General features: G+C 48.2%; 1 protein-coding gene across 14 annotated transcripts in view; it reads right to left on the bottom strand.

Annotated features, from left to right (window-relative positions):
* Positions 1 to 26,294, bottom strand: part of DLG1 (discs large MAGUK scaffold protein 1) — a 352,797-nt gene that overhangs the window by 299,883 nt on the left and 26,620 nt on the right. For all 14 annotated transcript variants that reach the window (XM_075004306.1, XM_075004311.1, XM_075004308.1 and 11 more), the window contains exon 3: positions 808 to 974. In XM_075004306.1, coding sequence (XP_074860407.1) covers positions 808 to 974 — 167 coding nt within the window. The remainder of the gene's footprint in view (positions 1 to 807; positions 975 to 26,294) is intronic.

Below are 26,294 nucleotides of genomic sequence, written 5' to 3'. Positions count from 1 at the left end.
GTATGCACAGTCCAGATGACTACAGCTCTAGAACAATCTCCGGACTGTGGAACCAGGACAGGCCAAGAACCCAACAGTAGAGCACCCACCGGGACATCACTCAACGAAGAATAAATTTTATATGCACCAAGAGATGGGAGACTGTGCATCACCAGCAGAAACAAGATGCACAGCTGTATGCGTTCTGCTAATCAGTTGGGTAGCATCTGAATCTGTGTGGCCACACAAGCACAGAGCTTATAGGAAAAACTGGCCACCAATACAAAACACTGAAATTGTCAAGCAAAACATTTTAATGGAGTAAAATACTGACAGAATTCAGTAGTAGTAACATTTTCTATGGATGGCTATATATGATCTCATGTTTGCACAGCGAGAACTGGCAATTCTGAAACCACTAGCTATTACAAACCTCTGATTAACAACATATAAGAATCTAGGAATGTACACCTCTTTTTATTCACTCACCCACAAAAGTTCATTATCTAAAATATATGTGTTACTCTTTAAGATGCTACACAACTAGCTTTTTTGATGCTACAAATTAATAGTTACCCCCCGACACACTTATACCCAGTGTTTAAAGAAGTTATTTCTACAGTAGTCCTCCTGGAATTAAGAATGTTGATGGAAAATAATAAAGGAGTTTTTCCAAGAAATATAAATACTTCTGACAAGAGGAAGCGGTAAGGAATAAGAAAACTGTATGCAGGCAGATATCCTCAGATCAGAAGCATGTTACATCTCATACTACAGGAAATGTTTGATGAAGAACTAAAGTAAATAGGAACATCATACAGACCATACCTCTAAACTTGGGCTAAGGCTGCTTGGCAGTGTTTCTGATGTTACTGTTGTGCTTGGAAGGCTGGAGAAGTCCCACGTATTTACAGGTTGTACCGGTTCAGATAACTTAGGGTGATCGATACATTTTGGATTGTCCAGTAAGGTCACTTCATAAAATTCTTGAATATCTAGACACGTAAACAAAGTTCAGAAATGAAATTTTATATTACAGTACAATTACATTCCTGGTTTATTTTTTAAACATTACCAAAAACAAACAACATCAACATCTTTGAACCATAACCAGAATAAGGAATGAGATGTAAACTAGCATTGTCTTGGTAAAAGCAGTACACCTCACTGATTAATTAATTACAGTACAAAACTCAAAGGAAAAAACTTTACAAACTATTTAAGTTTCAATTATCTTTTTGCAAGAAAAAGGAACGCTTCCCCCCATTAAAAACTCAAGTTATCCAAATGTTTTCATATATTTAAATTCCCAGATGTATTTTCATACTATCAGAGTTGAGGTTTTGATATACATTTTCAAGCTGTAGCACTACCTGTCAGCTAAAGCACTTTGAAGAACTACTTGCCTTATCTACCAGCTCTAGCAAGTAACAGTGAAAAGGGAAGAATAGCTACAGGTATAAGAAAAATTCACAACTGTAACTGGAGAAGACTTGAGTTAAATAAAGACAAAGTAGACAGACTCAGATTCTTTTAAGTTATTTAGGCACTGCTGTGCTCTGCATCACCATGCCTCACTGATTTAGTAGCCTAAATCTCATTATCAATATACTTGGGTCTAAATTTCACCGGACTCTAAATCCTGCTGCTAGCCTTTGAGAATAAGATTTAAGCTCCTCAATTTGACAGACATTTTGATGCCGTGTGTGGCAATATCTAGACAGTCAAAAAGTCTGGCCCTAACATTTTGAACAATTGCACATAAACAAGACAAAACTTTCAGCAATCTATTTATTTTGACTCCTTGAAAGAGAGAGGGATACTTCTATTTAGGACTACTGTCGCATATTTGCCTAAAACATCAAAGAACTGTTGGCTGTAAAGCCTGTTTAAGTCAGGTAAGAGTTCTAGATTTTGTCCCAATTTAGTTTTCACTCTAGAGAGAAAAAACAAAATTAAATACAGACTGAAACTCTCTAATCCAGAACCCTCATGACCTGACCAATTCCAAATGACAGAATCTGTCAAACCATGGGAGGTTAATATTGTCTAGCTGCACACTACCAACACTTCCACTGACTACTGGGCTCTTGGAAGACATTTGGGGCAAACTACATCTAAATAAACAGCACAGAACACTGAGACTCAGGATTGGTGGCTGTAAAGAAACTTTATAGGACCATGGGAAACTTGGCCACACCCATAAGTGGCCATCTGGCTAACTAAAATAATGCCACATTCCATACGTCACCAGACAAGAGAGTTCCAGGTTAGAGAGGTTCAACCTGTATTACCTTTAAATACCTTATTTGATTAAGTTTACTTGAAGACTGAGAGAAGTCACATGCCAGTGATTTCAGATGTCTTTTGGCCATATGTCCACATACATATGCCTAGATTCTGTTTGACATTCCATGTGACTATACGAGTTATTTTCCATATTCAGTACCCGGACATTTTTTAAGATTTCACAATATAACAGGACAATAACTAGCATTCAATTTAAAGTACACTTTTGTCACAGTGACACTGTCCAAATTTTAAGATGGGGGTGCAGAAGGGAGGAACTAGCTGAATTTTTAAAGAAATGTAGACAAAAGGGCAGTGCTTAATAAGAATTCCTTGTGTCTTAATACAAATTCAACAAATTAAAAATTCAAACAAGAAAACAATCAAGTGGAAGATACACATTGATTTTGCAGTTTGAAGGCTTTCCACGCATTTTATGATATTCAGAGTATTTATAAATTTCTTAAAATCAGATGCCCAAGATCCTTTAACAGTATTACAGGTAGCAGAATACAACCAAAAGTTTAATTGTGTATCATTTTCCAATGTTTGAACCAATCAATCTGAAAAGTGCCAGGAGGAGAACTTGAAATTTCCCAAAAAGTAAGAGAAATAATTTTTTTTAAAAAACCCAGTCATGATGTATGCATTTTACAGTCAGAAAGTGGGTAGGCTGACTTAAGCAGAAAGAGGGCAGTACTCTGAATGGAAGTTTGGTGCATGGATATAACAAATAGTCTCGTCTTTCTGAAAAATCGTATGGGGGGTAAGGGCATATGTCACAAGTGCTTCAATTTTACCTGCCTGATGGACAGAAGGGAAAGTGACAAAAATGCTGTTTTCAAGATAAGTGAACATCAGAGCATGTTGCCTTTGGTTCAAACAGTCATCTCACACGAGAGCACAGAAGAAGCCAGAATCCCAAAGTGGGTAGGATCACATAAGTGAAGGTAAAATATTTTTGAGGTCTTTCATGAATCTTTATGTGAATACATGGGTGGGCACACAGAGGCCGTTTCTATAAACGGCCCAAAATATGCTAATGAGGTATGGATGCAAATTCCCTGTGCCTCATTAGCATAAGGTCACGTGATTTGGAGTCCGGAAGACATTCTTCCGGACTCCAAAACGCCATTTAGAAGTGCAGCACCCAGATGGGTCTTCTCGAAGGAAGTCCTTCTTCTGGAGGCCTCTTCTTCCCAGAAATTTTCAGGGAAGAAGGGGCCTCCAGAGGAAGGACTTCCTTCCGGAAGACATCCCCTCCGCCCAGGTGCCGCATTTTTAAACGGCGTTTTGGAGTCTGGAAGAATGTATTCTGGACTCCAAATCACATGACCTTATGCTAATGAAGCACAGGAAATTTGCATCTGCGCCTCATTAGCATAGTTTGGGCCATTTATTAGCATGTCACTTTCAAAGAAAGTGGCATGTGTAGAAATGGCCACAGTGGCTGTCCATATTGGAATGAGAAGTACGGTGAAGAAATCTATGGTGAGGAACCCCTGGAAACTGAACATATGATGAAGAGCCCATATACGTAGTACCCCCACACAGCCTTGTGAGAATCACCTGCTGAGTAAATCTGCAGTGGTGTCTATACTAGTTCCATAATTTCATTGCTTTTGAACATAGGGAGCTGGACCGTGCTCTGCCTTGCCAGCTGACGCACATCATGCCGGCTGTGACACAGGGCCAGAAAAGGTTACACAAACTAGCAGACTAGATGATCCAGATTCAATCTTTAGAAATACTTTAGTTGCTAATTGTGGTTTGTGTGCATTGTTTAAGGCTGACAATGTGACCTAATATTTACATTGTCTATTGCTGTAGTCTGTAATTTGGATGGACGGGGACACGCGCACACACTGCGACAAGGTGACAATCCGGAGAGTAGGGAGTCTCGTGCTCCCAACAGGCTCACCCATGGCAGCAAGATCAAACGGAAGGGTCCAGACAAAGAACAGTCTTAAAAGTCCTCAATGGCAGAACAAGCGGGGCATAGAAAAGGTAATGGTACAACAGCTGTGAAGGTGGAGGAAGGCTGCAGTAGAGAGAAGACTCCCAGTCATCATGGATTCCATGCACTGGACCTGAGTCTTCGATTCATCAAGAACAGTGTGGTGGCTGCAGGGCAACAGTTCCCTCCCACCCCCCATTAAAAGGTGTCATGAACAGGAGTCGTCATCTGTGTAAGCTTGAGCCCTACAGAGACTGGCGAATGGCGATGGGAGCAGGATTGTGACATCAGGAAGCTTTTAGTCATGAACTAGCACGTAAGTGGTGGATGTAGGTATGAGTCATTCCATTCAAAGGACTGAGGTGGTAGAAAGGTACAGCTACTGCATCCACGACTAAGTAGCCCTATTTAGGAGCCACTCTGCTCACCCCATATGTGGCGGCAGGGAGGACTAGAAAAGATGCCCTAAACAAAGTCCACCTTAATCACCCTTGCCGGATAACAGCCTCCTCTGGGTTCACCTCCATGCATTCAAAATCCAACAGTAAACTTCGGAACATGGAATAGTCAAACTCTAATGGACAACTCAGAGATAGTGAGCGACCCAAAAGAAGCACAGCAGTTATCACCTGCGAGCTTGATTCAACATCGATATCACTGTCCTGGAAGAAACGCACAGACCAGAAGGACGACAGCCAAGAGAAAAAGGCGGAGGGTACACATTTTTCTGGAAAGGAACCCCTAAGAAACAAAAACGAATTCATGGAGTAGGATTTGCTATTGAGAACAAACTGATACAGATACCATCTGAAGTCCCTGTTGGTATCAATCTCAAGATTCTCCACTTGAAGCTTGCCAAAAAACAGGCAACTGTCAGCAGTGCTTATGCACCAACTCTAGACGCCAAGATGATGTGAAGAAGTTCTACACCCAACTGGACACAGTCCTGAAAGACATATCCAAAGACGACAAGATTATTCTCTTAGGGGATTTCAATGCCAGGGCCTGAAGAGATGCAGATCTCTGGCAGACTAACATTCGGAAAGAAGAACTCAGCAACAGCAACTCCAATGGTGGGCTCCTACTTACAAAATGTGCAGAACACGAGCTAGTCATCATGAATGTTCCACCAGAAAACACAAATTTAAGACCTCAGGGCAATATCCTCAGTCAAAGCACTGGCACGTCATAGACTATATCATCCTCCACACTCAGGATCAGCGTGACATCCTTCTCATATATGCAAGGACTAGTGCTGATGACTACTGGACTGATCACTACCTTACCTGATGCATAATAGTCATTAGGATTGTGACCAAATGTAGACATCACAGGAAACAGATCTGACAAAAATCAATGTGAAAGGCTTGGAGGACCCCAATGTACAAGGCTTGAAGGACTTCCAGATACTGCTCCAAAGGGAGCTGCTGACAGCATATACTGAAGACATGGAAGAACACTAGTGTCAATTGAAAAATGCCATCATTGGAGCTTGTGGGAAACCATAGGCTACCAGACCAGGAGGCATCAGGAATGGTTTGATGAGAATGATGCGAACACTGAATGCTTGATTGAGGCAAAAAGGATACAGTCTTTAGGGCCTGGCAAAGCGACATCAATTGCACAACAAAGAGGGAAGCACACGCCAAGGCAGAAGTGCAACATAAAACAAGATCTCCGAAAAAACAGTGGTGGACTGAGATGGCATGAGAACTCCAGCATCTCGCAGACATCAACCATACAAGAAGTCTCTTCAATGCTACCAAAGCTGTTCATGGGCCGCGAAACCATGAAATCAATCCCCTGAGCTCAAAGGATGGTACCCAACTCCTCAAAGACAATGAAGCTATTGCTTCTTGCTGGAGGGAGCACAATAACAAACTGTCGAAATGCCCCTCCACTGTGGTCCTCGAATCCCTTGACCAAATCTGAAGTCTGCAAAGCAGGTGGGCCAGAGCTCAACAAACAGCTCCACCTCCTGATTCGCAAGATCTGGGATAGTGAGCAGATGCCACAAAATTTCAGACACACACCAACTGTTAGTCTCTTCAAGAAGGGTGACAAGTCAAACTGTGGAAATTATCATGTCATCTCCCTACTGGCAAAGGCAGGGAAAATCTTAGCTCGAATCCTTGAAAACTGACTCCTGACACTCTCCGAAGAAATTTTCCCAGAATCCCAGGGTGGCTTCCAACCATTCTGAGGAACAGCAGACATGTTCTTTACCGCCCAGCAACTGCAAGAAAAATGTCATGAACATAACCAAGCCTTATATGGGAGCTTCATTGACCTGACCAGCATTCAGGTCGAACATAGCGCCCGGTGGACCATCCTCTCAAAGATCAGCTGCCCCAAAAAATTCATTAGCATTTTAAGTCTTCACAAGATGACTGCCACAGTATTGAGCAACAATGGATCCCAAAGCAACCCCTATATCGTCAAAATGGGAGTCGAGCCAGGCTGCATGATTGCCCCATCACTGTTCTGCATCTTCATCACCATGACCTTTCACCTCATTGATGGAAAGCATTCAGATGGTATGGCACTTGTCTATAGAATGAACAGGGAGCTTTTCAATCTCAAGAGACGGAAGGCTAAAAGCAAGACCTCCACAACCTCGATCATGGACCTCCAGTACACAACATAGTTGTTGCTCTCTCCCCCACAGACCTTCAGACCATCTTAAGTATCTTTGTTGAAGCATACGAGAATCTTGGCCTCACAAGAAACATCAAAAAGACCACAGTGCTTCACCAACCTTCACTGACCAGACACTCTCATGACCCTTCTATTGAAATCAACGAAGAACTGCTGGAAAATGTAGGGCACACCCATAATTTAGAAAGAGAAGTTACTCACCGTAGTAACGATGGTTCTTCGAGATGTGTCCCCGTGGGTGCTCCACAATAGGTGTTGGGCTCGCCCGGCGCCAAAGATCGGAATTCTTCCAGCAGTTTCTCCTGGATCGCACATGCGCCGGCGTGCACCGCTCCCTTGAGCGTCCCCGGCCACGTGCGCGATCCGGTCCCCGCCAGTTCATTGACCAACCGCCTCAGATGCTCCTGGAAAACACTAAACAGAGATCCGAAGCGGGGAGGATGGGCGGGTGGTGGAGCACCCACGGGGACACATCTCGAAGAACCATCGTTACTACGGTGAGTAACTTCTCTTTCTTCATCGAGTGTCCCCGTGGGTGCTGCACAATAGTTGACTACCCAGCAGTAACCCAAGTAAGGAGGTGGGTAATCGGTTTATGTGCAGCTCACCCCCGAAAGGACTGCTGTCGACAGACGGGTGTCCTCTTGGTATACCCGATGTAGTGCATAATGTTTGGTGAAGGTGTCATAGGATGCCCAGGTCGCTGCTCTACAGATGTCTTTTAACGCGATGCCCTTGAAGAAGGCTGTTGACGCCGCCACCGCCCTGGTGGAGTGAGCCCTAGGCGGGGCTAGCAAAAGGAGTCTTTCGAAGTTCGTAGCACATTTTTATACAGGAAACAATGTGCTTAGAGATTCTCTGTGAAGAGACCTTCTCCTTTTGATTTGGGAGCGAGAGAGACTAGAAGCCTGTCCGTTTTCCGGAAGGACTTAGTTCTGTCTATATAGAAGGCCAACGCCTTTCTCACATCTAGGAGATGTAGGCGCGCCTCCTTGCTGGAGCTGTGAGGCTTCGGATAAAACGAGGGTAAAACTATTGGTTTGTTAAGGTGGAACTCTGAAGAAACTTTCGGAACAAAGACTGGGTGCAGCCGTAAAGTTACCGCCTCCTTTGAGAATACTGTGCAGGGCGGTGTTGTCGTAACTGCTGCGAGCTCACTCACCCTGTGAGCTGACGTAATTGCAAGGAGGAGGGTTGTTTTTATCGTAAGGAGACGTAGGGGAACTGTGGCTAAGGGTTCAAATGGTGGACCCGTTAGCGTGCTGAGCACCAAGTCCAAGTTCCACGATGGTGGAAGCGGTTTCCGAGGGGGGTACAGGTTTACCAGCCCCTTCAGGAACCTGGTAACAATAGGATGGGCAAATACCGTGGGCACCTCCTCTGCGTGGTGAAAAGCAGATATAGCGGCGAGGTGGACTTTTAGCGAGGATAGGGAAAGTGGCCCCTCTTGAGGTCCAATAAGTATTCTAGTATTACAGGTATAGGAACGTCAAGGGGAGCTAACTGCTTGGCGGAACACCAGGCAGTGAATCGAGTCCATTTCTGCTTGCAGATCTTCCTCGTGGAGGTCCTTCGGCTACTTTCCAGGACTACTTGTACTCCCGCCGTACATGTGCTTTCTAGGGAGCTGAGCCATGGATTAGCCATGCTTGTAGGCGCAGACCTTGAGGGTGTGGGTGCACTATGGACCCCCTGGGCCTGCGAGAATAGGTCCAGCGCCACTGGAAGGGGAAGCGGTGGGTGGTCCGACATGCTCAGAAGCAAGGGGAACCATTGCTGTCGATCCCACGTTGAGACTACTAGAATCATGCGGGCTCTCTCCCTTCTGGCTTTCTGCAAGACCTTGTGGATGAGCACTGTGGGGGGAAACGCGTAAAGTAGGGTGCCCTTCCATGAAATCATGAATGCGTCCCCCAGGGCCCCCGCCCCAATCCTGCCCTGGAGCAGTACTCGGGACACTTCTTGCTGTGCTGAGTGGCAAACAGGTTTATCTGGGGAAACCCCCATGTGTGAAAGATCGGTCGTAATAGATCGGAGCGGATCTGCCATTCGTGAGTGAGTGCGAAGCGCCTGCTCAGCTGGTCTGCTTTCACGTTGTGAGCTCCCGGCAAATACGAGGCTTTCAACGCTATATTGTTGGCGATGCACCAGTTCCACAGCCAAACTGCTTCCGCACATAGGGCACGGGATCGGGCTCCTCCTTGTCGATTTATATAAAACATAGTGGAGGTATTGTCTGTATTGATCCCGACTACTTTGCCCTGTATGTGGTCTCGAAAATGTTTGCAGGCGTTGAACACTGCTCTGAGCTCCAGTATATTTATGTGCAGCAACTGTTGCGTAGGGGACCATAAGTCCATGCGTCACCTTGTCGCCGATGTGTGCTCCCCATCCTATGTGGGAAGCGTCTGTAGTAAGAAAAACAGATTTGTGGTTGGCAAAAGGGTACCCCAGTTAGCAGGTTCTTGGGGTTTACCCACCACTGCAGGGATCTGCGCACCTCTGTCGTAGGCGATACCACCCTGCAGGCAGTGTGGGATGCCGGTTTGTAGAAGCTCGCCAGCCAATGTTGTAGACTGCGCATGTGCAATCTGGCATTCTGCACCACAAACGTCGCCGCCGCCATGTGGCCCAGCAGCTGCAAGCACGTTAAGACTGGCACCATGGCGCTGTATGCAATGACTTGCACCAGCGAACTGATGGCGCAAAAGCGGGCGTCGGGTAGATACACCCTTGCTGTGATAGAGTTTATACGTGCCTCTATAAACTCTACGTCTTGTGTGGGGTCGGTCTTTGACTTCGTGAGGTTGATGAATAAGCCCAGCGAAGAAAACGTGTCTGCTGTTACATGTATCATGCGTAGGACCTCTACCTTCGAGGCCCCTTTCAATAGGCAGTCGTCCAGGTATGGGAATATAAATACCCCCCGTCTGTGCAGGTAGGCTGACACCACTGCCAGGGTTTTGGTAAAGACTCTGGGGGCCGAGGAGAGGCTGAACAGGAGAACCTTGTACTGGAAATGCTCCTTGCCGACCGTAAAACGGAGGAAGTGCCTGTGTGCCAGGTGAATCGTTATCTGAAAGTAAGCATCTTGTAAGTCGAGGGCTGCAAACCAATCTCCACCGTCCAGTGCCGTGAGTATGGAGGCGACTGTGATCATCCGAAAACATTGTTTGCGCAAGTACTGGTTGAGGCCCCGAAGATCTAAGATGGGCCTCCAGTCTCCTGTTTTCTTCTCTGTGAGGAAGTAGCATGAATAAAAGCCTTTCCCCTGGAATTGCTCCGGCACTCTTTCCACCACCCCTATGAACATAAGATGGTCCACCTCCTGTTTGAGTCTCGCCTCGTGGGAAGCGTCCCTGAGGTGGGGCCTGGGAGGTGGTTTCGGCGGTGGGAACGACTGGAAGGGATCGCGTAACCCATGGCTATGATCTCCAGCACCCATTTGTCTGTGGTGATCTTTTGCCATTGGAAGTGAAACGGTCGGAGGCGCTGATGGAACATGAGCTGGGAATGGCATTGCGCGATGGTAGTGATAGTGCAGCCCTCGACATGCCCATCAAACTTGTTGCCTTTGGGCCTGACCCGAGGATGCACGGCTTTGTTGAGAACGTCGCCTGGGAGTTCTGTACTGTTGCTGCTGCTCCTGCTGTCTCCCTTGGTCGTAGCCCCGTTGGTACTGAGCACGCTGTGGTTGGTACGGGTATCATCTTTGCTGAGGGTAATACTTTTTCTTCCTATATGGAGGGGTATAAATACCCAGAGTTCTAAGTGTAGCTCTGGAGTCCTTACTGCAGTGGAGGACTGAGTCGGTTGAGTCTGCAAACAATTTCTGCGTGTCAAAGGGAAGATCCACAATCTTTGCCTGCAGATCCCTCGGGATACCAGATGTCTGGAGCCAGGATTCTCTACGCATGACCACTGCTGTAGCCATTGAGCGTGCCGCTGTGTCCGCCACATCCAGGGTGATCTGGACTCCCGTCCTCGAAGCCGCGTAGCCCTCCTGCACAATTGCCTTTAGCACCGGCTTCTTATCTTCCAGGAGCGAATCCATGAGAGAAGTAAACCTGGAGTAATTATCAAAATTATGGTTTGCTAGATGTGCTGTATAGTTTGCCATTCTCAATAGCAGGGTGGAGGAGGAATATACCTTCCTGCCAAACAGCTCTAGCTTCTTAGCATCTTTGTCTGAACCCCCCAATTTGTACTGAGAAGTCTTTGATCTCTGCTGAGACGATTCTACCACCAATGAGTTTGGTTGTGGGTGACTAAAAAGGAACTCCATGCCCTTCGCCGGGATGAAGTACTTCTTATCCGCTCTCTTGTTCATAGGCGGAGCGGAGGCCGGGGTCTGCCATATGGTAGTGGCTGATTCCATAATGGCTTCATTGAGTGGGATAGTGATTTTGGATGAAGCCGGGGGTCTCAAATTTTTCAGGAGTTTGTGATGTTTCTCCTGCACTTCTGCCGTTTGGATGCCTTGCGTAAAAGCCACCCTTTTAAACAGCTCCTGAAACTGTTTGAGGTCGTCCGGGGGAGCAACATCCCCAGAGGCCATGGCCTCATCAGGGAAGGACAAGGAGGAACCACTACGGAAAACCTCCCTCGAACTCTCAGGTTCCTGAGGCTGATGGTACACCCGCTCGCTGGAGGGTTGCGAAGGAAAGTCTTGGGGTTCTAAAATTAACTCCCCTTGAGATAGCTGTGTTTCCGTCTCCGGCCGGGAGTGTCCACGGGGGTATTGGACGGCCGGGGGGGGACCTGCCCCTAGGTGTAGGCCTAGGGTGTCTGTGTCCAGCATGCTAAGAACGACCATGGCAGCACGGGCACAGGCCTGGGGATGGAGACCTGGACCACTCTCAGGGTGCGTACCCCCAACGTCTGCGAGAGCGAGATCTCCGCGACGATACAGATAACGGTGAAACTGGTTTGTGATAGTACTCCAGGGGATCCAGTCCCAGAAAGGGCGAAGGTGGCCCAAGCCATGGTGATGTAGGTTGGAGGAATGGAGGAGGCGGCCCTGGATAGGCCGGTGGAGACCCAGATCTTCTGGGTGGCGTGTGCAGCATAAGGGGAGGGCTTGTTGATAGCAGCATTGCAGCCCTGCCCGGAGAAGGGCTGCGGTGCCGGGTTTTTGCTCTTGCCTTCCCCCTCCGCTGCGGGGGATCTCGGCCCCGTTGTCGGCACTGCGCTCAGCCCGCTCAGTTGCGGTGCCGCGCGGATGATGTCCTCCGGTGCCTGAAGGCTCCGTGCCTGTTGGCCATGCACTGCTGGCGCCACAGGGGTCGGTGCCGCCTGTGGCGGTGCCACCGGTTCCGGCGCTTGCCTGGCCACCGCTCTAGGTGCTGCGCATGACGGCTGTTTGGTAATCGGAGGCTCAGCCTCTGCCATGTGTGCTGCTGCACTGCCACTTGTTTGAGTATGCAGCTGGGGGCTCTGTGCTCCACCCGTCCCGCTCACTGAGACCGCCGGCAGGGATGGGGCTGGGGAGAGCTTCCTCCGTTTCTGCACCGAGGGGGTGAGGGAAGCCGCCTTCCTTTTGTGGAGCCCTGAGGGCCCCTCTGGTTGAGGCCTCTCCAGCAAGTCGGGCTGGAGAGCCTTATCAAACAGGAGCATTTTCAGCTGCATTTCTCTGTCCTTCCTGGCCCTGGCTGTGAGCTTAGCACACTGGGAACACTTCTGGGTAACATGTGATTCCCCCAGGCACCGAATGCATTCACTATGCCCATCGGAGGCCGGCATAGCTTCGCGGCAGGACTCACACTTTTTAAAGCCTGAAGAGGACATCGCGGTGAGTCTTTGTTGTTGATAGGGCACTTAGCACTCAATTCGTGCCTGTTTACCTGTCGCAGATACCGGCCTGCAGTGGCGGGAAGCCTACTGGCCTACACGTCCCATGCGTCTTCTCCGCTCCTCTCTCTCTTTTTATTATATATTTTTTTATTTTTCTTTTTTTTTTCCCCAAAGAAAAACGAACAACAATTTACACGTAAAACTCTAGCTAATCTGACTCTGGCCGTAGCCCAAGCGGATTCCGTCTGCAGCCGATGGCGGTTGAGAAGGAACTGGTGGGGACCGCATCGCGCACGTGGCTGGGGACGCGCAAGGGAGCGGCATGCGCCAGTGCATGCATGATCCAGGGGAAACTGCTGGAAGAATTCCGATCTGTGGCGCCGGGCAAGCCCGACACCTATTGTGGAGCACCCACGGGGACACTCAATAAAGAAGTCATCTTTCTACTAAAGACGACATGGATGTGGAAATCCAGCATCATCTGAGCCATGCAAGCTCTGCTCTCGGCCACCTGAGACAAGAGACCATAGAGAACTGGGACATCTTGCATACCACGCAGTGGCTGTTGCAAGGCTACTCTGCATGTGAAACCTGGACAACATACAAGCATCATTTGAAGGCGCTCGAACAATAAACACGACGCAGACTCAGCAGAATCCTAAATATCTCTTGGGAGGATAGGCACACAAACACTAACATCGTGTAAGAGTTGAAGATGACCAGCACTGAAGTCATTATCATCCATCAACAACTTTGTTGGACCAGGTGCTTGCAAACAGGGAGAGTGCTAACAGGAGGGAGTTTTGAGAGGGAAGTTTAGAGGGGGAGCTTGGAGGGAGCCAGTGACTTCAATTGCCCTTAAACTTAAATCCTTTATAACAACCTCTATCTGAAACATTTAATTAAACCCTCATATATAATTAGAGTAGGAAATGGAGGCAGAAGCCCAGCAGCAGAGTGGGGGCTATCCTGTTTATTGTGTCGAGTGCAATATGTATGACTACCTACCCTGTGGGCGGGTGGCATACGTGTGCGTTCGATGCAAGGAGCTCCTGGCCCTCGGAGACCGAGTGCCTGGTGCGAAGGTTGCGGATCTCTCGAGGCATCTAGACAGACTTACGGGTAGTGCTGGGGAGGAGCCGGTGGTCGTGGTACGTGTCGGTACCAATGACATCGGGAAGAGAAGAAGACATGTTCTGGAGACCAAATTTAGGTTACTAGGAAAGAGACTGAAATCCAGAACATCTATGGTAGCATTCTCTGAAATGCTTCCAGTTCCACGCGCAGGGCCAGACAGAGGCAGAACTTCAGAGTCTAAATGCGTGGATGAGACAATGGTGTAGGGAAGAGGGGTTTAGATTTATTAGGAACTGGGGACACTTTTGGGGTAGGGGGAGCCTATACAGGAATGATGGGCTCCACCTAAATCAAGGTGGATCCACACTGCTGGCATTAAACATTAAAAGGGTCGTAGAGCAGTTTTTAAACTAAGAGGTGGGAGAAAGCCGATTGGTGCGGGGGAGCACCTGGATCGGACGGAGACTTCTCTTACACGAGGCTCCATAGACAGGGATTCCCTAGAAGTTAGTCAGATAGGGAACATGGGAAATAATATATGGGCAAGATCATATGTGAAACAATCGCATATAAAAAAATCCAACACGTCTGTGAAAGGGGGACATATAAATAGTGGTAGTTTTTTAAAGTGCTTTTACACAAATGCTAGGAGTCTGTCTAATAAGATGGGTGAACTGGAGTACCTCATATCAAAGGAGGAAGTTGACATAATAGGCATCACAGAAACATGGTGGAATGAGGACAATCAGTGGGACACTATCATACCGGGATATAAATTATCTCGGAAAGACAGAACAGGTCGTGCGGGTGGTGGAGTGGTACTATATGTAAAGGATAATATAGAATCAAATGAAGCAAAAATCCTAAAGGAATCAAAATGTTCCATAGAATCATTATGGATAACAATTCATTCTTCTAATAAGAATATGGCATTAGGAATATATTACCGACCACCTAACCAGGACAGTGATAGTGATGCTGAAATGTGAAGGGAGATTAGAGAGGCTATCAAAATAAAAAACACAGTAATAATAGGAAATTTCAATTATCCCCATATTGATTGGGTACATGTCACCTCAGGACGGGATTCAGAGATTAAATTTCTTGATGCCTTAAATGACTGCTTCTTGGAGCACCTAGTACAGGAACCCACAAGGGGAGAGTCAATTCTCGATCTAGTCCTGACTGGAACGCAGGATCTGGTCCAAGAGGTAACTGTTACTGGACCGCTTGGAAATAGTGACCACAATATAATAACTTTTAATATTCCTGTGTTAGGAAGAACACCGCAGCGGTCAAACACTCTGGCATTTAATTTCAAAAAGGGGAATTACACTAAAATGAGGAAGCTAGTTAAACAGAAACTAAAAGGTAGAGTAACTAAACTAAAATCCCTGGAAGCTGCATGGAAACTGTTTAAAGACACCATACTAGAGGCCCAACTTAAATGTATACCCCCAAATAAAAAAAACACAGTAAGAGACCTAACAAAAAACCACCATGGCTTAACAGCCAGGTTAAAAAGGCAGTGAGAGAGAAAAGGGCAGATTTTAAAAAGTGGAAGTCAAATCCTAGTGGGGAAAATAGAAAGGAACACAAACACTCCCAAATTAAGTGTCATAATGTAGAAAGAAAAGCCAAAAAAGATTTTGAGGAACAGCTAGCCAACAATTCAAAAAATGATAGTAAAATGTTTTTTAAATATATTAGAAGCAGGAAGCCTGCTAAAAAAGCAGTGGGGCCCTTGGATGATAAAGATATAAAAGGAGCGATCAAGGAAGACAGTGCCATTGTGGAGCGATTAAATCATTTCTTTGCTTCAGTCTTCACGGCTGAGGATGTTATAGAGGTTCCTAAATCTCAGCCAGCCTTTTTAGGTGACAATTCTGAGGAACTCTCCCAGATTGAAGTGACATTAGAGGAGGTTTTGGAGTTAACTGATAAGCTGAATAGTAACAAGTCTCCAGGACCAGACGGTATTCACCCAAGGGTTCTGAAAGAACTCAAATGTGAAATTGCGGGGTTAACAACAGTGGTTTGTAACCTATCCTTTAAATCCGCTTCGGTACCCAATGACTGGAAGATGGCCAATATAACGCCAATATTTAAAAAAGGCTCTAGAGGAGACCCTGGCAATTAGAGACCGATAAGTCTAACATCAGTACCAGGCAAATTAGTAGAAATAATAGTAAAGAATAAAATTGCAAGGCACGTAGAAGACCACGAATTGTTGGGCAAAAGTCAGCATGGTTTCTGCAGAGGGAAGTCGTGTCTAACTAATCTATTAGAATTCTTTGAAGGGGTTAATAAACATGCGGACAAGGGGCACCCAGTGGACATAATATACCTAGATTTCCAGAAGGCCTTTGACACGGTCCCACACCAAAGGCTTTTATGTAAATTAGGCCGTCATGGGATAGGAGGAAAGATCCTTTCATGGATCGGGAATTGGTTAAAAGACAGAAAACAAAGGGTTGGAATAAATGGAAAATTTTCACAATGGAGGGGGGTAACTAGTGGTGTTCCCCAGGGGTCAGTCCTGGGACCGATCCTGTTCAACTTGTTCATCAATGACCTAGAAAATGAGGTAAGCAGTGAGGTGGCAAAGTTTGCAGATGACACCAAGTTCTTCAGGACAGTCAAAACCATAAGGGATTGTGAAGAACTACAAAAAGATCTCAGCAAACTGAGTGATTGGGCAGCAAAATGGCAAATGAAATTTAATGTGGGTAAGCGTAAGGTAATGCACATTGGAAAAAATAACCCAAATTACACGTACAACATGTTGGGGTCAAATTTAGCTACGACAGATCAGGAAAGGGATCTTGGAGTTATAGTGGATAGTTCTCTGAAGACATCCACGCAGTGTGCAGCAGCAGTTAGTAAAGCAAATAGGATGTTAGGAATTATTAAAAAAGGGATAGATAATAAGACACAAGATATCAAACTTCCCCTATATAAAACTATGGTATGCCCACATCTTGGAGTACTGTGTGCAGATGTGGTCTCCTCACCTCAAAAAAGATATATTGGCATTAGAAAAGGTTCAGAAAAGGGCGACTAAGATGATTAGGGGTTGGGAACGGGTCCCATATGGGGAGAGGCTAGAGAGACTGGGACTTTTCAGTCTGGGAAAGAGGCGATTGAGGGGCGATATAATAGAAGTATATAAAATCATGAATGGTGTGGAGAAAGTGAATATAGAAAAATTATTTACCTTTTCCCATAATACAAGAACTAGGGGACACCAAATGAAATTGATGGGTAGTAGGTTCAAAACTAATAAAAGGAAATTTTTCTTCACACAGCGCACAGTCAACCTGTGCAACTCCTTGCCGGAGGAGGCTGTGAAGGCCAGGACTCTATTAGGGTTTAAAAAAAGAGCTCGATAAATTTTTGCAGGTTAGGTCCATAAATGGCTATTAGCCAGGGATAAAGTATGGTGCCCTAGCCTTCAGTACAAGGGCAGGAGATGGATGGCAGGAGATAAATCACTCGATCATTGTCTTCTGTTCTCTTTCTCTGGCGCACCTGGCATTGGCCACTGTTGGCAGACGGGATACTGGGCTGGATGGACCTTTGCTCTGACCTAGTATGGCCACTTTTATGTCACATGCTTCAGATGTCTGATCAGTGCCTCCCAAAACAGATTCTGTTTTCCAAACAGGAGGCAGGACAGAGGATCATTTGGGGCCAGCAGAAGTGACATAAGAACATGCTAAAGGCACACATGAAAAAGTGCAGCATCAGTGTCAACACTTGGGAAACCTTGCCCAAAACTGTCCCCACTGGAGAAAGAGAAGTTACTCACCTGTAGTAATGATGGTTCTTCGAGATGTGTCCCCATGGGTGCTCCACAGTAAGTGTCGGGCTCGCCCAGCGCCGCAGATCGGAAATCTTCCAGCAGTTTCTCCTGGATCGCGCATGTGCCAGCGCGCGCCCCGCCCTGCGCACCACCGGTCGCGTGCGCAATCCGTTCCCCACCAGTTCATTGACCAACCACCTCAGATGCTCCTGGAAAACACTAAACAGAGATCCAAAGTGGGGAGGATGGGCGGGTGATGGAGCACCCATGGGGACACATCTCGAAGAACCATCGTTACTACAGGTGAGTAACTTCTCTTTCTTCTTCAAGTGGTCCCCGTGGGTGCTCCACAATAGGTGACTACCCAGCAGTAACCCAAGTAAGGAGGTGGGTAATCAGTTTATGTGCAGCTTGCCCCCAAGAGGACTGCTGTCGACAGACGGGTATCCTCTTCGAATACCCGAGGCAGGGCATAATGCTCGGCAAAGGTGTCGTAGGATGATCAGGTCGCCGCTCTACAGATGTCTTTCAACGCGATGCCCTTGAAGAAGGCTGTTGACACCGCCACCGCCCTGGTGGAGTGAGCCCTGGGCAGAGCCAGCAAAGGAGCATTTTGCAGCTCGTAACACATTTTTATACCGGACACAATGTGCTTAGAGATTCTCTGTGAAGAGAGACCTTCTCCTTTTGACCTGGGAGTGAGAGAGACTAGGAACCTGTCCATTTTCCGGAAGGACTTAGTTCTGTCTATGTAGAAGGCCAACGCCCTCCTCACATCCAGGAGATGCAGGCGTGCCTCCTTGCCGGAGCTGTGAGGCTTCGGGTAAAACGAGGGTAAAACTATTGGCTCGTTAAGATTGGACTCCAAAGAGACTTTTGGAACAAAGGCTGGGTGCAGCCTTAAGGTTACCGCCTTTGAGGATACTGTGCAGTGCGGCGTTGCCATCACTGCCGAGAGCTCACTCACCCTGCGGGCTGACGCAGTTGCAAACCTAATGGTTCAAAAGGTGGATCCAATAGCATGCTGAGCACCAAGTCCCACCATCATGAAATCTGAAGCGGTTTCCGCGGCGGGGGGGGCGGCGGTACAGGTTTACCAACCCCTTCAAGAACCTGGTAAACAATAGGATAGGCGAATACCGTGGGCCCTTCCTCTGTATGCCGAAAGGCTGATATAGCGGCGAGGTGGACCTTTAGCAAGGATAGAGAAAGCCCGCCTCTCTTGAGGTCCAATAAGTATTCTATTATTACAGGTATAGGAACGTCAAGGGGAGCTAACTGCTTGGTGGAACACCAGGCTGTGAATCGAGTCCATTTCTGCTTGTAAGTCCTCCTGGTGGAGGTCCTTCGGCTACATTCCAGGACTTGTTGTACTCCCTCCGTACACGTGCTCTTTAAAGAGCTGAGCCATGGATTAGCCATGCTTGTAGGTGCAGACCCTGAGGGTGCAGGTGCACTATGGACCACTGAGCCTGCGTGAGTAAGTCCGGTGCCACCGGTAGAGGGAGCGGTGGGCGGTCCGACATGCGCAAAAGCAAGGGAAGCCATTGCTGCCGATCCCAAGCGGGGCTATGAGTATCATGCGAGCTCTCTCCCTTCTGGCTTTGTGCAAGACCTTGTGGATAAGTGCTGCGGGGGAAACGCGTAAAGTAGGGAGCCCCTCCATGAAAACATGATCGCGTCCCCCAGGGACCCCCGCCCCACTCCTGCCCTGGAGTAGTACTGGGGACACTTTTTGTTGTACTGGGTGGCAAACAGATCGATCTGGGGAAACCCCCATGTACGAAAAATGCGCTGTAGCAGATCAAAGCGGATCTGCCATTCGTGCGTGATTGTGAAGCTCCTGCTCAGCTGATCTGCTTTCACGGTGTGAGCACCCGGCAAGTACGAGGCTTTCAACGTTATGTTGTTGGCGATGCACCAATTCTACAATCGGACTGCTTCCGCACATAGGGCACGGGATCGTGCTCCTCCTGGTCGATTGATGTAAAACATAGTGGAGGTATTGTCGGTATTGAATACCGACTACTTTGCCATGTAGGTAATCTCGAAAATGTTTGGAGGCGTTGAACACTGCCCTGAGCTCCAGCATGGTTATGTACAGTGTCTGTTTCGCAGGGGACCATAGCCCTTGCGTTACCTTGTCGCTGATGTGCGCTCCCCATCCTACGTGGGAGGCGTCAGTAGTAAGAAAAAATAGAAGTTTGTGGTTGGTGAAAAGGCACCCCCACTAGCAGATTCTCGGGGTTTTCCCACCACGCCAGGGATCTCCGCACCTCTGTTGTGGGCGACACCACCCTGTGGACAGTGTGGGATGCCGGTTTGTAAATGTTCGCCAGCCAATGCTGCAGGCTTCACATGTGCAACCTGGCATTCTGTACCACAAACGTCGCTGCCGCCATGTGGCCCAGCAGCTGTAAGCACGTTAAGACTGGCACTGTGGGGCTGTATGTGATGACTTGCACCAGCGAACTGATGGCGCGGAAGCGGGCGTTGGGTAGGTACACCCTTGCTGTGATAGAGTTTATGCGTGCCCCTATGAAGTCTATATGTTGTGTGGGTTCGGACTTTGACTTTGCGAGGTTGGTGACTAGGCCCAGCGCAGAAAACGTGTCCGCTGTGACGCGTATCATGCATGAGACCTCTGCCTTCGAGGCCCCTTTTAGCAGGCAGTCGCCCAGATACGGGAAAAATAAACGCCCCCTGTCTGTGCAGGTAGGCTGACACCACTGCCAGGGTTTTGGTAAAGACTCTGGGGGCCGAGGAGAGGCCGTATGGAAGAACCCTGTGCTGGAAGCGCTCCTGGCCGACCGTGAAGCGGAGGAAGCGTCTGTGTGCCAGGTGGATTGTTATGTGAAAGTAAGCATCTTGTAAGTCGAGTGCTGCAACCCAGTCTCCATCGTCCAGTGCCGTGAGTATCAAGGCCACTGTGAGCATCCGAAAACGTTGCTTGCGCAAGTAACAGTTGAGGCCCCGAAGATCTAAGATGGGCCTCCAGTCTCCTGTTTTCTTCTGTGGTAGGAAGTAGCGTGAATAAAAAACCTTCCACTGAAATTATTCCGGCACTCTTTCCACCTCCCCTATGAAGGTGATTCACCTTCTGCTTGAGCCTCGCCTCGTGGCTTCGTCGGTGGAAGAGACTGGATGGGGATCGCGTAACCCGTGGCTATGATCTCCAGCACCCATTTGTCTGTGATGATCTTTTGCCATTGGGAGTGGAACGGTCTGAGGCGATGATGGAACATGAGATGAGAGTGGCATTGAGCGAGGGTATTGATAGTGCAGCCCCCGACATACCCGTCAAACTTGTTGCCTTTGGGCCTGACCTGAGGGCATACGGCTTTGTTGAGAACGTCGCCTAGGAGTTCTGTACTGTTGCTGCTGTTGATCGCGCTCTTGGCCGTAGCCCCGTTGATATTGAGCACACTGTGGTTGTAAGCGTAGCATCTTTGCTGAGAATAAAATTTTTCCCTCCTGTATGGGGGAGTATAAATGCCCAAGGTTCTAAGTGTAGCTCTCGAGTCCTTACTGGAGTGAGGGACCGAGTCGGTTGAGTCTGCAAACAGCTTTTGTGTATCAAAGGGAAGGTCCACAATCTTCGCCAGTAGGTCCCTCGGGATACCCAACGTCTGGGGCCAGGATTCTCTACGCATGACCACTACTGTAGCCGTTGAACGTGCCGCCGTGTCCGCCACATCCAGGGCAATCTGGACTCCCGCCTGTGATGCTGCGTAGCCCTCTTGAATAATCGCCTTTAACACCGGCTTTTTGTCTTCCGGAAGCGAATCCATGAGGGGAGTAAGCCTGGAGTAATTATCAAAATTATGGTTTGCTAGGTGTGCCCATAATTTGCCACTCTCAATAGCAGGGTAGAAGAGGAGTATACCTTCCTGCCAAACAGCTCTAGCTTCTTAGCATCTTTGTCCGATCCTCCCGGTTTGTACTGAGAAGTCTTTGACCTCTGCTGGGACGACTCGACCACCAAAGAATTTGATTGTGGGTGACTGAAGAGGAACTCCATGTCCTTTGCTGGGACGAAGTACTTCTTAACTGCTCTCTTGTTCGTAGGCGGAACAGAGGCCGGAGTCTGCCATATAGTAATAGCTGACTCCAGAATGCCTTCGTCCAGCGGAATAGCAATTTTGGATGAAGCCGGGGGTCTCAAATTTTTCAGGAGTTTGTGATGTTTCTCCTGCACCTCTGCCGTTTGAATGTCTTGCGTGAAAGCCACCCTTTTAAACAGCTCCTGAAACTGTTTAAGGTCATCCGGGGGAGAGACATCCCCAGGGGCCATGGCCTCATCTGGGGAGGATGAGGAGGAACCACTAGGGTAAACCTCCCTCGAACTCTTGGGCTCCTGCGGTCGATGATACACTTGCTCACTGGAGGATTGTGAAGGAAAGTCTCGGCGTTCTAAAATTAACTCCCCTTGAGACAACTGTGTTTCCGTCCCCGATCGGGAGTGCCCACAGGGGTACTGAGCGGCTGGGGGGGGACCTGCCCCTGGGTGTAGGCCTGTGGTGTCTGTGTCCAGCATGATAAGGATGACCATGGCAGCATGGGCAAGGGTCCGGGGACTGAGACCTGGACCACTCATGGGGTGTGTACCCCCGATGTCTGGGAGAGCGAGACCTCCACGACAACACAGATAGAGGTTCCGGATGGACCGGTGAAGACACAGGCCTTCGGTGCGGCGTGTGTATCACAGGGGGAGGGCTTGGTGCTAACAGCAGCGCAGCCCTGTCTGGAGATGGACTGCGGTGCCGGGCTTCTGATTTTGCCTTGCCCCTCCCCTGCGGGGCCGGCACCGCCCCCTTCCATGCAGGGGATCTCGGCCCCGCTGTCGGTGCCGCGCAGGTATCCTCTTCCGGTGCCTGCAGGCTCCGTGCCTGGCACCCCTGCACCGTTGGTGCCGCGGGGGCCGGTGCTGCCTGTAGCGGTGCCACCAGGTCTGGCGCTTGCCTCGCTGATGCTCTAGGCGCCATGCATGCCGGCTCTTGTATAACCGGAGGCTCAGCCTCTGCCACGTGCGCTGCCGCTTGCCTGAGTATGCGGCTGGGGGCTGTGTGCTCCACTCGTCCTGCTCGCTGCAAACGCTGGCAAGGATCGAGCCAGGGAGAGTTTCCTCCGTTTCTGCACCGAGGGGGTCAGAGAAAGCTGCCCCCCTCTTATGCAACCCAGAGAGCCCTTCTGGGTGAGGCTTCTCCGGCAAGTCCGGCTGGAGAGCCTTATCAACAAGAGCATTTTACGCCTCATCGCTCTGTCCTTCCTGGCCCTGACTGTGAGCTTAGCACAGTGAGAACACTTCTGGGTAGCCTGTGATTCCCCCAGGCATCGGATGCATTCGCTCTGCCCCACGGAGGCCGGCATAGCTTCACAGCATGACTCACGCTTTTTAAAACCTGAAGAGGCCATTGCGGTGAGTCTTTTACTGTTAATAGGGTGTTTAGCACTTAATCCGTGCCTTTCCACCCCAAATAGTGATCACCGGCCTGCGGGGCAGCGGGCGGCCTAAATGGCCTTCACGTCCGCTCTTCTCTTCTCCACTCCTCTCTTTTTTTTTTTTTTTTATTGCTGATATTCTTTTTGTCTTTGCTTTCTCTCTCTCTCTTTTTTTTTTTTTTTTTTAAATAACCAAAAACAACAAATGACACGTAGAAAAAAACCACTATTTAATCTGACTCTGGCCTTAGCCTGAGCAGATTCCGTCTGCAGCCGATGACGGTTGAGAAGGAACTGGCGGGGACTGGATCGCGCACGCGGCCGGGGGCCCGCAGGGGGGCGGCGCGCACCGGTGCATGTGCAATCCAGGAGAAACTGCTGGAAGATTTCTGATCTGCAGCACTGGGCGAGCCCAACACCTATTGTGGAGCACCCACGGGGACCACTCGAAGAAGAATAGCAATCTATGAGCGGGTGGCACAATTTTAGAGGTACCACAGCAGTGCAGACGAGGAGAGGCAGAGAAGAAAATAGTGTCAAAAACTGACCTGCACACTTCCAACAGGTACTAACACACCTCTTCTGTGATAAGATCTGCAGCTCCAGAATTGGGCTGATCAGCTATCTATGGACTCAAAAATAGGAGGGAGACATGAAGACATCCCTACTCACTATCAAGTGAGCGCCAACAAGAATTTGGAGATCAAAAGGAAATGTTAACATGTCCATGAACTGTGAATATAATAATACCACTGTCTTCATTTCTCTAGGAAGTCTGTAATAAACTACCTGAAAAACGTCAGGAAACGGGCAGTTGCATTATCTTAATCCACAGCTAACCACTAGTGAGGCTTAGAAAACAGGTTACTTCAAAGCCACTATTGTTCACCAAAGAACTATGCTGTCAAAGGGCTGCTCGAAAACTATTTAAAAAAATTCTAGGGCCTAAATCCCATTATCTCAGATCTTCCTGTTAAAGCTTAAGCAGCTCTAGCAGGGAAGTTGGAGGTGCAAGACTGATTACCGTCACTGGACATTGGACTACACCCTGATGAACTGATTCTAGAAAGGACTCTTTTGCAACTCTAATCCTCACAATTTACACCATCAAACTGACCTAAAAAAACTTGGTTCATATGTGTATGTATAATGATCCTTAACTCCAATACTCTTGCCATTTTAAATGTAAGTTTACTTAATAGGAATTGGCTGTAAGTGTATATATTGGGATAAAATACAAAATATTCATTAACCTGTTGGATAATGTGTATGATGAACATGATTTTCAGTCATCTCATATTTTATTTATTTGACTCGTCTGGGTGGGAGCTCAAGGCTGGCTTGTTTTAAGGATCTGAACATCTGGCTTCTGGATTAACAGTAAGGTATTGCAGAAGCTCTTTCGTTACTGGCCTGATGAATACACAATGGCTGCGTCTACACGTGCAGCCAACATCGAAATAGCTTATTTCGATGTAGCGACATCGAAATAGTCTGTTTCGATGAATAACGTCTACACGTCCTCCAGGGCTGGCAACGTCGATGTTCAACTTCGACGTTGCTCAGCCCAACATCAAAATAGGCGCAGCGAGGGAACGTCTACACGTCAAAGTAGCACACATCGAAATAGGGATGCCAGGCACAGCTGCAGACAGGGTCACAGGGCGGACTCAACAGCAAGCCGCTCCCTTAAAGGGCCCCTCCCAGACACAGTTGCACTAAACACCACAAGATACACAGAGCTGACAACTGGTTGCAGACCCTGTGCCTGCAGCATAGATCCCCAGCTGCCGCAGAAGCAGCCAGAAGCCCTGGGCTAAGGGCTGCTGCCCACGGTGACCATAGAGCCCCGCAGGGGCTGGAGAGAGAGCATCTCTCAACCCCCCAGCTGATGGCCGCCATGGAGGACCCAGCAATTTCGACGTTGCGGGACGCGGATCGTCTACACGGTCCCTACTTCGACGTTGAACGTCGAAGTAGGGCGCTATTCCTATCTCCTCATGAGGTTAGCGACTTCGACGTCTCGCCGCCTAACGTCGAAGTTAACTTCGAAATAGCGCCCGACGCATGTAGACGCGACGGGCGCTATTTCGAAGTTGGTGCCGCTACTTCGAAGTAGCGTGCACGTGTAGACGCAGCTTATATGGCTTTTTAGCAATAAAACCGTGCTGACGTGGCCGTGTCACTAAAAGTCATTTAGAACCCAGTAAGACACGCTTGGGACGCCTCCCAAGCGGGTGACCCCAACCTCCTAACTCCCACTTAGGAGAGAGCTTGAAAACAAAAAGAGAAACTAGTCTCTGAAAGCTGACCTCTTACTACCTTTCAGGACACAAGAATTAAACTGTTGCCTTAAAGGTGATTTTATTACAAAAAAAAAAATATATATATATATATATATATATATATATATATATATATATATATATACACACACACTCATCCCTCCTTAAACGAGTACTTTATTTACGAGTACTCACTTAAACAAGGGACACAACACTTACCTTAGTTCACTAGACGAGTGAACTCCTCCCACTAATACGAGCCTAACCTCCTCCCCGGGGTTCCAACCTGCTGTAGTCTGACCCACACCCCACGGCCCCAACCCACAACAGCCTTAACTCCCTGGACGGCCCCGCAGCCCCAACCCACAACAGCCTTAACTCCCTGGACAGCCCCGCAGCCCCAACCCACAACAGCCTTAACTCCCTGGACGGCCCCGCAGCCCCAACCCACAACAGCCTTAACCCCCTGCCACTGGCCCTGTAGTCCCAACCCACAGCAGCCTAACCCCCCCCCATTGGCCCACACACCCAACCTGCAGCAGCCTTAACCCCCACATCCACCCCATTGACCCAACCCACCACCAGGTTTCTAACCCTCCCTCCCACTCATGGCCCCAAACTGCCGCCAGCCTTTAACCCCACCACCCCAACCCCAAGGTTCACTTACCTTTCAAAAGCAGTGACATGGTGCCAGTCCTTCACCGAGTTAGGAGCACTAGGAACCAACCAGAGACTTTTACTTGTATTTTAATGATAATTTAGCATTCCTCTTAACGAGTTTTCACCAACGAGCAGAAAGTTGGGGACCAACTGTGCTCATATAGTGACGGATGAGTGTACAAAGGCAACATACTTGATAAGTATACTTCACTGCTAGGTGTTACAGAGCAACTAAAAATGCCAATTAAAACAGAGAATTACTTCCCTAGAACTCCATTTAAAAGTTACATGGTACAAGGAGTATAGCCAGCCTGACAATCCCACCCCAAACCCAAAATTAAAAAAAATA

Source organism: Carettochelys insculpta, chromosome 10, assembly GCF_033958435.1.
Source record: "Carettochelys insculpta isolate YL-2023 chromosome 10, ASM3395843v1, whole genome shotgun sequence".
NCBI classification, from domain to species: Eukaryota; Metazoa; Chordata; order Testudines; family Carettochelyidae; genus Carettochelys; species Carettochelys insculpta.
The sequence above is the reverse complement of the archived record's forward strand: the minus strand, read 5'-3'. Positions and strand labels throughout refer to the sequence as shown.